At 58.7% G+C, this 14,676-nt stretch overlaps 5 protein-coding genes across 5 annotated transcripts; 2 read left to right on the forward strand and 3 right to left on the reverse strand.

Moving 5' to 3' along the window:
• Window positions 1-260: 260 nt before the first annotated feature.
• KVR01_011039 (uncharacterized protein) lies at window positions 261-4,660 on the reverse strand. Its single transcript, XM_044789444.1, has 4 exons — window positions 1,913-4,660; window positions 1,679-1,812; window positions 718-1,614; window positions 261-593 (listed from the first exon to the last, which is right to left on the reverse strand). Exons 1-4 carry the CDS (start codon window positions 2,014-2,016, stop codon window positions 538-540), a joined length of 1,191 nt encoding a protein of 396 aa, XP_044640186.1. The 5' UTR covers window positions 2,017-4,660; the 3' UTR covers window positions 261-537.
• A 1,968-nt stretch (window positions 4,661-6,628) lies between these two features.
• Window positions 6,629-10,548, forward strand: KVR01_010879 (uncharacterized protein). The gene is made up of 2 exons (XM_044781890.1): window positions 6,629-8,553; window positions 8,627-10,548. Exons 1-2 carry the CDS (start codon window positions 7,425-7,427, stop codon window positions 9,661-9,663), a joined length of 2,166 nt encoding a protein of 721 aa, XP_044640026.1. The 5' UTR covers window positions 6,629-7,424; the 3' UTR covers window positions 9,664-10,548.
• A 502-nt stretch (window positions 10,549-11,050) lies between these two features.
• Window positions 11,051-12,036, forward strand: KVR01_010919 (S-adenosylmethionine-dependent methyltransferase; the record flags this gene model as incomplete). Its single annotated transcript, XM_044784057.1, has 2 exons — window positions 11,051-11,068; window positions 11,170-12,036. 2 exons carry the CDS (start codon window positions 11,051-11,053, stop codon window positions 12,034-12,036), a joined length of 885 nt encoding a protein of 294 aa, XP_044640066.1.
• A 413-nt stretch (window positions 12,037-12,449) lies between these two features.
• Window positions 12,450-13,048, reverse strand: KVR01_011029 (mRNA splicing protein SMD1; the record flags this gene model as incomplete). The annotated part of the gene is made up of 3 exons (XM_044785298.1): window positions 12,450-12,772; window positions 12,855-12,904; window positions 13,035-13,048. 3 exons carry the CDS (start codon window positions 13,046-13,048, stop codon window positions 12,450-12,452), a joined length of 387 nt encoding a protein of 128 aa, XP_044640176.1.
• A 449-nt stretch (window positions 13,049-13,497) lies between these two features.
• Window positions 13,498-13,995, reverse strand: KVR01_010940 (uncharacterized protein; the record flags this gene model as incomplete). The annotated part of the gene is made up of 1 exon (XM_044790207.1): window positions 13,498-13,995. The coding sequence occupies one exon, from the start codon at window positions 13,993-13,995 to the stop codon at window positions 13,498-13,500; it is 498 nt and encodes a 165-aa protein (XP_044640087.1).
• Between the last annotated feature and the right edge of the window lie 681 nt (window positions 13,996-14,676).

The raw sequence follows: 14,676 nt of genomic DNA on the forward strand, positions 1-14,676 counted from the left end.
CTAATACCCTAGGGTAGCTACCATTGGGGCAGTACTCACTATATAAACTCTAGCAGGGTAGTTCCACCGATCTATAGCACAGGCTGGGTTGGAAACCCTCCAATGGGCAAAATAATAGTCTATGAGCAAGTTATAGGATATCCTGATAAAGTTTTCGGGTTCTTTTGAGCGCTTGTTATGCATAATGGGTGCTGTTGATGAATATCTTGATGTTTGTTGAGAATGAAGAGTAGGTTTTTTCAATCACATATCTCATTGGAGGTCCTCCAGTGACCGCAGTCGCTGGGTGTACTGCCCTTGTACTTATGGAGGGAGTAAGATCAATCAGAGCATTAGAACAAGTCTGAGTACCATACTGAAAAGTTGCTTAGCTGTCCGCTACTTGGCCACGGTCTCTATCCCTCAACCTTGTGTGCGACAAACAACCTCATACCTCATACAATGAAACATCTTAAAAGATGGTCTCCCAAAAGTAGACCTCGTAGAACACAACCACCTGAGGGCATAGTGCCTCGCACGTATCGGCTCAGGGTTTCTCTACCTCCCCGACAACGTCCTATCCAAAGCAGCAGTGAACGCGTTCACCTCATCGACTACATCCTCATTTAGTCAGGACTTTGCACATCTGCAGGCACGGCAGGCAATCCATATTTGTTCTTGGAAGCGGGCTTTTCTTGGGCGTGGGGCAGGAGGGGGTGGGTAGCAGGAAAAACTCACGAGTGTTATAATGTACCATACTCACCCTCACAACGCCATCTTTTCCAAGACCCATGATCTCGTTCACGAGCCTATTTGAGTAGAAAGCACCCCATCTGAAGCCAAATCTTGTCTCTTTTTCCACCGACTCGACCAGCTCCTTCGAGTCCCAACCCTTGACAGTGAAGCTAATCGTCGGTACCCTGACCGATGCATCGTCGCTCGTCTCGCCGTGCACTGTGACGCCTGGTCTCCCGTTGAGGTACCGCAGTAGCCTACCCTGTAGCTCTGCCTCCTGCGCGAGGATGGCCTCCCAACCCAGTGACCCAACATACGCTGTTACGGCCCCGATGGCCCCGACGAGCTCGTAGCTGGCGCCAGCCAGCCCGAGCTTGTTCTCGAGCGTGGCGTGCGGGTTGAAGAAGTGGCCGAGACTGTGCATCTGCGCCTGGGCAGAGCCGGACGCCGCGAACATGATGGCGACATGCGGGCCGTACACCTTGTACCAACTGAACGCGTAGACGTCGACCCCGAGAGCACGGACGTCGACCCGCCGGTGTGGCGCGTATGCAACCGCATCGACGCACACCAGCGCCGAAGGGCTGGCCGCGTGGGCAGCAGCGCTGATGGCCTTGATATCATGAATCGTGCCTAGAATGTTGCTTGCGTGCGTGCACGTCACGAGCCGCGTGCGCGACGACAGAAGGGGCACCAAGTCCGAGGCAAGGAGCTTGGGTGAGGACGAAGGGGCGGTGGGCTTCCACCACTTCAAGACCAGGTCCTGGCGCTTTGCGAGGTCGACCCAGGGCGCGATGTTTGCCTCGTGATCGATGGCTGAGACGATGATTTCATCGCCCGGCTGGAAGGCCAGCGCGGAGGCAAAGTTGCGGAAGAGCTGGGTCGTTGAGGCGCCCAGGACTGTATGGCCAGCTGCGTCAGCAATGGCTGCCTTACGGGGTGTTGATGGCAAACCGAGACGTGCCTATCTCTTCGCGCGAGGCGTTGATGTACCTGGCCGCTGCCTGGTAGCCGTCTTCATATCTCGAAGTAGCCTTCTTGCCAACATCATACGTGGCGCCGAGCTGCACGTTGGAGTTGACCAGGTAGTCACGTATGCTAGGTCGCAGGCGGAATACTCTGTCAGTCGGGTTGCAGTCGGGGCAGTTGTGCAAAGGCCGGGGCTATGGTGTACAAAAATGTCCAAGACGTCACCTACGACTCAACGACAGTTCCAAGCACTTGGCTACCACCGGCATTATCGAAGAACACCTGGTCCTGGCTCAGGGCTGGGAAGTTGGCTCGAACTTTCTGCACGTCCATGGTCGGATCTGATGATTTGTGTTTGTGCGTGTGTGTCCCAGGTTTCCAAGGATTGCGAGCGCGGCACAGGCATCGTGACGGGCACGATCTGGCGAACGCGGGGCAAGACACCTTCCAGTTCGGGAAATGGCTCGGTGCAATCGAGGGTTTCCACACCGTTGACGGCGGCCCGCCATCGGCTCTGCCCGGCGCCGCCGACGGATGTTCCCCTTGTGGACCAGAACCAAACGACAATGCCCGTGGACGTCTCGTCAACCACCATGCATGATCTTTTCTCGGGTCGGCCACAGCATCAATCTAGTGTACCTCAAGGGTACATGCAGGACTCTACGACCATGTCTCATAGGGCAACGGGAGGTTTCGCAGAGGCCAGCCTCCCACCGGACAACCTCTTCAGTTTTACCAAAACATGCTCTTAACCTCATCAAGGACAACCTCCTATAGAATGACATCTTGACTTGTGTCAAGATAACCTCTTAACCTCTGATTAGATAACATCGGATAACATGATAAGTTCAGAGGGAAACTAAGTCGTAAGGACTCTGTATGATGTGGTTCTTGAAGATGTGGTGCTGCAACGGTAATAATGTATGTGGCTAACTGCTTCTTCCTCATGACATGTTTTCAGTCCTGCCTGGGGTGACTTGCGAGAGTGGCCGCGCAGTGTGGTGAGATGCGGTGCGCAGCGCGTGTTGACCAGTCGGCTAATTGATGCAGCCACGAGCATACTGTCGCCGGGAGTGAAACCCTGGAGGCTGTGCGCCGGTCTCGAAAATCGAGCCTCGGGCCACCAATCGTAATCGTCTTGTGCTGGTTGTCAACGTAGCGCGCCGCTGGGTGCCTTGCCTTGTCTTGAGAGTTCTCGACAGCCGTTGCTCCATTTCCCTCCATGCATCATGGGTCGACCGATGGAGCAAGGTTGAATTTGTGAAACCAGCGATTAAGCGTTTTACCGCGGGACACCTGCCCTGCCAGCTGCCAGCTTGGTTGTGTAAGGTCCGTTGGGTGATCATGGATCAAGGAGCCTGCGCGGAGACTGAGCACAGCAAGCAACCTGTATTTACGGCAGGCGCAGATGATGACCACCCTAGAAGAGTGGTGGCCATCGTGCAATTTGTGGGGGACGGGGGGGGGGGCCGCGCGACGTCCAAAGTTCGTCGAGAGCATTTCGGCGTCGCAGAGGTCGTCCTGGTACGGCGGTCCCGCGAGAGGTCTCGGCCGGCTTCGGCTAGAGCTATGGTGGGCGCAGTGCCACGACGCCTCCGCCCCCAGAGAAATCTGGGCCGCCCAGCGCCGGCCGGGGTTCATTGGCCCGCCAGCCCACGCACCACCGAGACGGGACTGCTTGGACGAGGCTTGACCGGCTGGCTTCCCAAGCAAGAGGGAGAAAGCATGGTCGCAGCAACCGGTCTTCTTGGTCATGCTTGGGCCTGCCATACGCTTAAGACTAAAATGCAGGTTCGTTTGCAGGATTCATGGGTGCCGGCTCACAGTGGCAGATCTCTGTTGGGTACCGCAACGGCAGATGAGATGACGACAAAAAAAAACAAAAAAACGAAGCGGTCGACATCATGCTCCGTTGCTAACGGTACTGGAATGTGGCGTGCATTCGCGCATCTTGTTCGCGGGCCGGCTCTTCTCAGCACCGTGAAGGGAAAAGGTCTCCGGTGCGGAGGATGAAGTTGCGTCAGTGTGTGGGGGCCAACCGTTTTCAAAGCCGCGAGCCGGAATAGGGCTCTCCCAAGATGAACTGGCCGGGCCTCTGGGCGGCACTCATCAGGTGAGCGCTGGAGGAAGATTCGTAACATGCGGACAAATGTGGCCGGCGTCGCGTCGGGTTGCCTGCCAACGCTGCGCATGGGCGTGCTCCTTGGGGGGCGGGTCTGCCGTCCAGCAAAGGGTGCAAAGGGATGGAGATTGGACAAAATCAAGTCGTCCTGCGGGGAGCTGAAGGAGACACAGTCAGATCTGCCATAAACTGTACGCCAGGTGTCGGAGAATGAGACGACGGAGTATCCGTTGTTTTGTGACGCAGCCTGCGCAGGTTGGCCCAGGCGAATACAACCCCACCAAAAGCCAATTATGCTGGGTCAGACGAGTGATGGTCGAGTTTGCCTGCCTTGTCTTCCGCCATGCCTGCCTGTGCAGGACCGAGGGCTGTCATGACTGGGCTGTACCGAGCATTGGCCAGTCTGTTCCTGTTGAGCGCGAGTTTTGCTTCTTGGTTCCGTTTTGGTGTCATGTGTTTTTTTGCTTCTTGCCCCCCCCCCTTCATTCCTCTCTCCGTCTTTCATTTCGACCCCAACCCCCCTCCCCTCTCTTGTCCGGCACTATCATGGCAATCTTCCGATGCGTGTCTGGTCGGGAGGACCAGCTCGCCAAGGGGGTGAAATACCAAATGTCGGCCCAGCATCGAAGAGTCGTAGGTACCTACCTAGGCACCTAGATGGGTAGCCTGTTTCCACCTGGTCGCGGAAGCACAAGTATGCTGGGCCGAGCACCGAGCCAACCACTGGCGGGATCTGGGCGCCGTGCCCGCCTTGCTGGCTGGCTGGCGGGCGAGTTGCTCGCAGGCAGGCAAGGTAGGTCAGAAGGCACAAGGGAGTGGAAGAGGGTTCTTCGCGGGTTGAGAAGTCGACTGGGGTGCACAGGACGGACCAGCACGTCGTAGTGGCGGATCCGCCTGACTTCTTATAACACCATCAATGCGCAGGCCGCCCAGTACGTGTTGTACGAGCGTGCTATGCATGCAGCCAGCCTCATCGAGCACCGTACGTTTTGTGACGCATCACTGCTGTCTCTGCTTCAGAAGACCTCGGGAGGGGTGGCTCCTGTTGCTGTTGCGACAGGGGAGCGCTGGACCTGCAGAGAGACGAGTGGCCTCGGAATGGTTGTCGGCTCTTGTTCCCGTCCTGTCTTCAAAGTGCATCACGAGTCAAGACTCGGCAGCGTGGGCGGTGTGTTTCCCCAGGGCGCTGGCTGGTCGGGGAAGGCTGGCAGATAGATACTTAGTACCTACCTACCTAGGTGCCTAGGGTGCCTAGGTAGGTAGATAGGTACCTAGGTGCTTGAGCAGGCAGTTGAGTGCGGATGGATACACACGAGTACATGTTCAGCCTGCTTGGACCTATTACTGTCATGACCGACCCCGCAGGAGTCGAGCCCTTGGCCTGCCTGGAGCTAGCTGGCCTACTGAACCTGAGCCTGAACCCGAACCCATTGCACTGCTGGGGTGCCAGCGGGTGAGTGTGGTGCTCGACTGCAGCTGACGAGCGGGGCCATGGCGCGGTGGATCGTTGTATGCCGGGCTGAGTGCTGTGATGTGCTGTCCTGTGATGTGTTGTGATGTGTTGTGATGTGTCGTGATGCGTTGTGATGTTTGTGTGTTGTGCCACGCCGTCTGGAACGGTACTTGTGTGTACGGAGTATCTACTTGCGTGCGGATACCTTTGGTCCTCTGAGTGCCTACCCAGGTGCCTAGGTAGGTACTTGAGTACTTCCCTAGGTAGGTAGAAGGGAGGGCGGCAGGGGAGGCACCAGAGCTCCTCCCCGTCTGATGTCGCTCTCGGTACCCCTGTCGATGATCCCTCTGCTGCAGCTGCACGGGCCAATAGATAAGGATGGATTAGCCTCGATCTGGGAGGTGGGGTCCAGCTGACAGGGGGGTTAATTGATTTTCAAAGGTTGTCCCAGCGCACCAGCTGCGCACATGGACCTATCGAGATGAGGCGAGGGGCCCCAGGGGTCCCAGGGTCCAGGTCCAGTCCCAGTCCGGGTCGCAAGTGGCAGGCGAAGGGTCTGAGTGCATCCGGATGCAAGAACAAAAGACGATATTCCGACCGCTTCAAAGTTCCGAAACCTGGAAGTGAACCTTGCCGAAGCTCGCAACACTCGGCTGACTTTTCCCGTCACCAAGACTGCTCTGACTCGGCAGCGACCAGATCGTATCCCCAAACAAAGTCGTGGTCCACGGCGATCACCACCGCTCATCTTCCGCGGACGAGGCAGGCTGGCATGGCAGGCTGGCATGGCAGGCTGGGCGGGGCGGAGGGGAGGGATCAAGGATGGGCCTTGCCATCGCATCGCCTCACAGGTCCAGCGGTTCAGTAGTGCAGCTCTGTGGCCGCCAGGCCAGCCAGGCCGGATGGTTGATGGGTCCTTGGGTCCTTGGGTTCTCGGATGCGCCAGTCTTGTGCTTGTCCTCTGCACTTGTGTGGCGTGCTCGTGAGCAGCCCCATCCCCAATCCGTACCCAAATCCATGTCCTTGCCCGTGTCCATGTCGCTGGCCTCAATGTCCGACCATGCGTTGCGCCCCCCCCCCTTGCTCACACTACCTACCTAGGCATGTATGTTGTACGGTTGCAATGTAGTCTGATGTAAGTTAACTCGGTTGCTTTTCAGTTAGTTATTAGTCAGTTTGATCCGTTAGTCAGTTCAGTCTGCCAGTCAGTCAGTCAGTCAGTCAGCCAGCCAACCAGCCGGTACATGCATCCCTAGGTAGTTTGTAGGCAGTTAGTTCATTTACGCAGGCTGTCTCTCCCGTCAATCCTGGCCCTTGTCTGGGCCGACGACTTGTAATTACTGCGTCAAGTAGTAAGTAGCCCGCCGCTCCACCTCTTTACATCCCTGTGCGCCTGGTCTACCTTTCTCTCCCACTGGTGCCCCCTCCCTGGTTCCCGTCTTCCTGTCTGCCTGTCCGCCGTGCCGGGGCTGGGCTGGGCTGGGCTGGAGTGCTGTGGTGTACTGCACTGCACTTGCAAGCACCTCGCTGCGACACATGGACCCCTCCTCCCCACACATGACTGACTGACTGACGGACAGACAGACTGCATTGGCATCTGAGACTCCAACTCCCCGTCTCTCCCGCCCTCTGCCCTTCCTCCTTCTTTCTTTCTCACCTGGTCTTTTCCTCTGGCCTCCTCGGAACTGTCTCTCACCCTGCTGGCCTCACCCCGTCTCTGCAATCCTGAGGGCATCACCGAGCAGCAGCCGACGCGCCAGACAAAGCTCAACAACCCGCAACCCGGTCGCCCACTCCAGTGCCACCGCCCGCCCTGCCTGCAACTCCCCCTGCCTCATGTGGTGGGTGTCGAGGCCGCATCCGGCAGCAACCTAACCCACCTTACCTCGGCCATAACATCACCACAACCGCCAGTACCACCACCACTACTGCCCGGCTGGAAAACCCCCGTGGACACCACGCCTCCCGTCCGAGGTCATTCATGCTCACCGTCTCCCAGAACAACAGCAACAACAACATACCTGTGTCTCACCAGGTGGCTCTCTTGCGCTGCCGCCCCCCAACCCTAGCCGTCGACCTGAGGCTCATTCCGACTGGCATCCCCGTCCTGCTGGGCTGCACAAACACACACACACACACACACACACACACACACAACGCGGTAGCATGGATGACGATGCCATGGACTATGAGATGCAACGCCACGATCCCCACCCTCACGTTGGACCACGGCTAGGGGGCGGTTGCCCGGCACTGGCCGGTTGGCGCGGCGAGCAGTATCGAAGCCCGTGGCAGGCACACCGGGGCTGGAGCCCCCAGTACTTCCCGCCAGTCTCATCGGATGCCTTTCTGTATACTAACCACCACCCCCACACGCCCTCCTTCCTGCAGCACTGGCCTCAAGGCGGCGCCATAAACAACGCCGCCAACAACGCCGCCAACAATGCAAGCAACACCACGCCGCACCTTGGCCTGCCAGCGGCATCGCGTCCGCCAGATTCGAACCACGATGGTTCCTTCAACCATCAGATCCCAGAATTTAGCCCGCTACCTCCAATACCGGCCCAACAGCCATACTCTCCAGTCACCTTCGTCCCGCCGCCACCACGGCCCGCGCAGCGAAACCCGCAAATCCCCCAGGGCCCAGGCGACTTTCAGCATATCCTGCACTCCAACCAGGCCAGCCCGAACCCCGCGACGGAGCCCTTCGACGGCGGAGCACCACGCTCGGAACTCCAACCAGCGTCCAGGCCGCCCCAGCCCCCTGCGTCTGCAACCCCCTCTGAGCCTGGAAACGCTGCCTCTGGTCATGACAATGACGGGGGCATGTCTGCTCGCCAGTCTCACAACCCCCTGCCCCGCGCAGGTGGCCACGGACCACCCCCGCGTCACCCGGATGTGAACGTGCAGCCACACGCCAGGCCCCCCCCGCCGGCCTCAAACCTGCGGCCTTTGCCCCCGGATGCTGTCTCGAGGAGGTCCTCGGCTGCGGCGTACAGCTCCCGCGAGAGTTTCGCGTCCCCGGCGTCTGCTTCCGTTGGTCTGAGATCCCGGTCAGGCGTGATATCCACCGAGGGGAGCAATGATGCACCGGCGTCTCCGGGGTCTAGTTTGGACGACGACGACGACAGCGATCCGGACGAGAACGGCCCACGTTTCCACTATGCCGGCCTTCGCAGTGTCCGGCAAGCCCAACTGCTTCGTGGCCAGATGTCCAACAAGCGCGTCGCTTCCCAGAGGGCCATCAAGGCTCTACAGAACGTAGACATCGAGGGTCTGCCTGAAAATGAGAGAAGTGAGCGATTACCCCGATCGATTGATCCCCGATCCTTCGGGTTCATTCTGCGTTGAAAGCTGACCCATCCAAGCCTGCGTCATTTGCTACAATGACTTTGGCGTGCTCAGCCCGGAAGGCGTCACTGAGCATCCCCTGCGTCTGCCCAAGTGCAAGCACGTCTTCGGCAACCACTGCATCCTCAAGTGGTTTGGGGATGCCGACAGTTGCCCGTACTGCCGGGATAAGCTGCACTCAGAGCCCGCACCCCCCAGCAGGGAACTGTTGCGTAGGACATACCAGGTCGCCAGGGTCGACGCGGAGCTGGGTGTGCCTACATACCGCCGGGTGACACAGTCTCTTAGGAGGGACACTCCTGCCGTCGATATGTACCATCAGTATGCCATGCACTCGCATGGTTCTCAGCCTCCCGCTGAGGTCTCTCATCGGGAGGCCTCAGTTGGTGGCGAGCGGCGGGCGCTGCCCGAGGACCCGAGCGATACACAGCGAAGACAACGCCCTCGGCACGATCCTTCGAGGGCACTCGATCAGCGGCACGGAGGCTTACTCCTTACTGGCGCAGTCAGTGAGCAGAGATTCGATCCTTCCAACACTGCATCACAGCAGCACAGTCCGGTCCGTCAGCCTTTCTCCCCTACCCAGTCATATAGCCCAGCCCAGCGTCATCACCTACCTCATCTCTGGCCCCACAGGACGCTAAACGCACCCAATTTCCAGCAGTCAATCTTCCCACGCAGGCCCAACATACCGCATCAACCGCATAACCCCATTCACCCTACCGCTCTCGCGCCACTCGGGCCCGCTTCTTCAGGCTTCTCGAGCTACGTTCCCCCCAGCCCTCCCACAAACGGCTCATCAACTGGCTATCTTGCGCCGTTGCCACACGGCTACTCTGGCCCGCTTGGTGGCAGCGGTCTGCAAGCACTATCGTCAGCCGAGCTTCCTCTCCCAACACCATTTCCAGGATCACCTCATGCAGCCTTCGCACAACAACCACCCCAGGTCCAGTTTCGGAGCTCTGCCTACGCGCCGTTTAATCATGGCGCAGGGTATGGGCGACCAGGGCACGGTGTGAGTATGGAGAACAATAGCTTTTATCCTCCGAACTAGTCCCTGAGGAATACCGAAACTAGATACTGTGGCATCTCTTACGAAAGTTGTGTACGCAGGATGGGCTCATCTCAGCACACTGCCAGTGGGAAGAATGCAAATTATCCACTGGGGGGCTTTTCATCCCTCACAAAGCACGTCGAGCTGGGTCCAGGTCAGCACTTGAATGCCCACGCAACCAAAACAACCGTCCCCCCCCCGGGGGGAGAGACGGGAATCGCTAGAAGTAAGAGCGTACATGCGAACGAAGTGGAGCGGAACGGTCAATCAGCCAGCCTGTCAATCCGCTACCGAACCCACGTCTAATGCGGTTGACAAACACGGGCTCTGACTTTCCAAATCGAATTGTGGCTGCTGTTTTTACTTCATGTCTTTTGTTCTGGGTGAGGGCATAGCACAACCAGGGCGTCCTCGGCATATAGATCGCATGTCTTCTTCATCTCTTGCACCTCAAGCATCGGAAAACTCCCGCGGTACGGCATACGAGCTTCCCCGTGTCGCTCACCGGCCGACCCTCAGGTGGGCTTTCCCACATCATGACATTGAATTTCTGTCTTTCAAGCGGCATTTGGGGCGGGCATAAGCAGGGTAGGGCAGAGCTTTTTTGTTTTCCCCCTTTCCATCATACATACCAACGGAGTTTCGGATTTGAACAGGAACGGACCCACATGGTGGTTTTGTGCTTAAGGAGCTTCGAGTGATCGAGAGCCTAGCCTAGGTTGATATATCACAAATACAGGAAGCTATTACCTCCCTAAGACCAGCTGGATTTTTTTCGGGACGGAGAGAAGAAGGCTGGACTGGAATAGGGCACCGTGTATGTTAGGCTTGTCTTCTGTATCTCTTAAGCGAAAACAAAGGCAGGGGCCCATTTACCATGAGAAACGCAAAGTGTGTGGCATTATGGTGTGGACAGCGGTCGGGCGTGGGGCCGACTCTGACAATCCAAACGCGGCGACAAGACCTCTGCTCCCCTGCCGGGGCGTGTCGAGTGCTTCATGGGCCTAGCTTGTTCAAACAAAGACCCAATTAGAGTGCTTTGGCGGAAAATCATTCCACCAACATTCTTGCAGCACATGGCCAGCCAGCCACATCAACAGGTATCTTAATATACGTGCAGCCGCATACTTTCTTTTAGTGCAACACCGCCACGCCTGGCAAAATCACAGCATGTTAAACTAGAGCCCTTGTGGCTTACCTGTCTTGTCTGTTAGAAGTTGTTCTACGGCCAAGTGTGTAGAGGACTGGTGGCCGAAGTAAAGACTAGCCTCGGCCGACTGAAATCCTGCATAAAGCGTACAACCGTCTCTGCATTCGTGGGCCTTGCCTGAATTGGAGGCTGTGATGTTGCATATTCTGGAGCCTAAACGGGCTGAGAGGAGCGAGGATGGCTCTAACACATCACGTGCCCAGCAAACTTTTTTCCTGTTTCGGTCTCGACGACAGCAAGTGCAGTCTCATCCGGACCTCGACCACCGCGCTTCCCCTCTCTTTTCGCAAACACAGCAAAACACCCGCGTGGGCAAGCCAGCCATGCTCCCCACGCCGGACACCTCGCACGTGCCCTACTCTAGAGTCTATGAGCCGGCAGAAGACTCGTTCCTCCTCCTCGACACGCTCTCCTCCCCTTCAGAAACCGCCTTTCTGCAGCAGCGGTTCGGCGCGCCCAGCAACGACGCTGGCGACAACCACCTCGCGACGCCACCCCCGCCCCTGGTCGTCGAGGTTGGTACCGGCTCGGGCGTGGTGGTGAGTTTTGTCCACGCGCACGCGCAACCCATCTTCGGAACCCGCGACGTTCTCACACTGGGCGTGGACGTCAACGCCTTCGCATGCGCGGCAACGGCGGCGACGGCAGCGCGCGCTACCGCCGATAACGCGACCACACACGGCATGTTCCTGGGCGCCGTGCGGGGGGACCTCGTAGCTCCGCTGCGACCTGGCAGCGCTGACGTGTTGGTCTTCAACCCACCGTACGTGCCGACAGACGACCTGCCGGCGCGGGACGACGCGCGGCTGGCTGCCGAAGGGGCCGGGGAGGCCGGGACGGACGGCCGCACGTTGAGCGCGAGCGCCAGGTTTGACCGCGACTCGTACCTGCTGTCTCTATCGTACGCGGGCGGCAGGGACGGGATGGAGATTACGGACCGGCTGATCGAAGCGCTGCCAGGGGCGCTGAGCGCGAGGGGCTGCGCATACCTGCTTCTCTGTGCAGGCAACAAGCCCGAAGATGTCAAGGCGAGGATTCGGGGCTTTGGGCCGACGTGGCGGGTGTTGACGGTTGGGGAAAGCGGCAAGCAGGCCGGGTGGGAGAAGCTTCAGATAATTAGAATTTGGATGGACGGCAGCGACGAGCACAGGACTAGCATCTAAGGGGAGGAAAGAGGACGCACAATGAGACGCTTTCTCTTTCTTCTTGGGATTCGGGCAGATACATCCTTCTCTCATTTTTCGACGCGACGCTGCGTGATTGCCCTGATGAGTTCAATCTCCCTGCTCTCCGTCGCCCACGCCGGGAAGAGGCGCCGGACCACCGGCAAAACATGACCCGTACCCAGCGAATTAAAGCCACCTTGGTGCCTGTCAAAGTCGGGTTGTTCGCCGTGTACAGGAATGCAGGGGTGGCAGTCGGCCCGAGATGCCATGCCCACGTCGCATGAGCTTGGCCCAGCTCTGGCAACCATTGATGAGGCCACGCGCCGGGCCCCTGCGCGCCTGACCTTTTCCCGACCCGCCAACTCCGTTTGTCGCACGGACGGCTCGGTCTAGACAAGATTACCTTCCACCTACCGCCCCCGGCCAAAGCCCCGGCCGCGGCCTCCCCCTCTCCCGCGACCGCCGCCCCTTCCGCCGCGGCCTCCGCGCATGCCACCACCTGCTCCACGATCGGCCTCCTTGCGCGCCTTGTTCTTCGGTTTTGGCGCGTCGTCGATGAGCAGCGTATCAAGCGGCAAGGAGTCGGGCAGGATGTAGTACCGGACGGTAGAGCCCCTGATGTTCATGGCATCGAGCTGGACCGGGTCCTGACCCTTGGGGGTCATCTTTACGTTGCGCAGAGCCGTGTTCATTTGTGGGGAGACGGACGTGATTGTGCCGTGGACGATGGTGCCTGAGCAAGACAGATCAGCATCGACATCCAATGCAGCCACCACGGCGCGCGCCCCCCCGGGGGGGGGGGCTGGGAGAACTACCATTCTTGAGCTCGATTGTCACCGTCTCGTTGGCGCATTTCATCAAAAATCTAGCATGGGGTCCATGATTAGCCTCGAGGTATGGCACGGTCGGTTCGCGATGCTTGAGGCAGCTGGTTCAGCACAAACGGTGCAGAGGATGGAGACAAGAAGAGAACGGAGGGCATGGGAAGAGCTTACCTGACGAGCTTCATCTTGGGGTGGGCGGTTGGGACAAGACACCTCGCCTGTTGACTGCTTGTTACCGGGTGTTGAAATGGTCGCGAGCAAGGCTGCCTGGGCAATGACTGGAAGCCAGAGACGCGACCCGAGAGCTCCAAATTCAGAGGCAGGCGGGCGGGCACGGACCATGTCTGGAGTCATGTGATGACCTAGCTACTTTGCAGATACTTCGGACTGTCTGACAGGTGCACACCAAGTAAGGTCCTTCACAAGTAGCCCAGCCAAATGCCATTCGGACAGAGACGGGAGTATTGTTTCTATGTACAAAGGGGCGCAGAGAAGATAACCTGGTGGTTGCAAGGGCCGTGTGCTGTCCCAGGCCAGTCTTGTCCGTCCAAGGCCCCAATCCAAAGTCCATCGCGTCTCGGCCACCAGCGGGACCATCCCAGCCGGCCCCGTTGCTCCGATCACTCTGGCCCGCTCACTTGGTCTTGTCGCTCTCGTACTCCGAGACCTTCTCCCACTCGTCCTCGGTGCTTGCGCTCGACTTGCTACCCTGTGACTGCTGCGACTGCTGCGACTGCTGCGACTGGCGCGGCTTCACCTCGCCGGCGCCGGGCCCCTGTACCTCGACGTCCCTGCTCGTTGCCGGGCCGGGCTGGTCCTTGGTCTTGCTTCTCTTCAGCGCCGTCTCCACCTCGGTCTCACTCTCGGCAGGCGTCCTGTGGGCGGCCTGCGCTTTCTCCGCCACCTCCCGGTCATGGTTTGCCTGCAGCTCCCGCGCGAACCAGTTGATGGCGTACCAGAGGCCACCGCTCAGGAATGATAGGACGATGAAGTGGATGCTGTAGGTCGCGAGTAGCAAGGCAAAGAGAACAACCTGTAGGCATGCGAAGGTGACATTGGTCGCGATCAGGAGCGATGGTGTGGGCCCGGGGATGAATATGGACTCCCATAGGTCTTGCAGGAATTGCGACATGCTGACGGTGTTGTTGGTGTTGTTGGTGTTGCTCTGCTGCTCTGATGAAGGGGCGGGTTCTCGATCGACTACAAGGCAGGCCCGACGTTAGTTCAGCGTCCAGGCTGCATGCAGTTGTGGGTGGCCGCAGAGGATTGCTTACCCGGCTCGATGCCAGCGTGCTGCCTTGCGGGTTCAGCAGAGGGGCAGTGACGGGGCCGAGGGTGTGAGCCTGTCGAGATTCCGCCTCGTGCCGCAGGGCTGCCGGAAGCGGGAAGTCAAGTTGAGCGAAAGAGGTCTCGAGACCGAGGATTCAGAGTCCCGTGCCGCCAGTCACTCGTGAGTTGGGAGTCGGGGGCGTTGGCTCTACGCCCGGAGGGGTTCACGCCAAATAAATCAATGGCGGGGAAGTCGCCTTGACAACACAGCTTCCTTGCCGCTCGGCAGGGGTTGTTTTGGGACGTCCACCCCCGGCCCGGCATCCCACTCTTTCGCGCCTGGAGTCTGCACGTCAGGAGTCGCCATGGCCGCGTGCACTGTTGCAGTGCCCCACACCCTCATGCTTCGTGTATCTTCTCATCTTCGTCTGCTCGTTCAAGACCTGGCTTCCAAACATATACTGCACCATGTCCGATATGCCTGAAAACACGCTGTCTATGCCTGCTAGGTAGTTAAGGGGTATCTAATAGGTATGGCGCGCAA

Source organism: Diaporthe batatas (genome assembly GCF_019321695.1).
Source record: "Diaporthe batatas strain CRI 302-4 chromosome Unknown Contig00014, whole genome shotgun sequence".
Taxonomy (NCBI): domain Eukaryota; kingdom Fungi; phylum Ascomycota; class Sordariomycetes; order Diaporthales; family Diaporthaceae; genus Diaporthe; species Diaporthe batatas.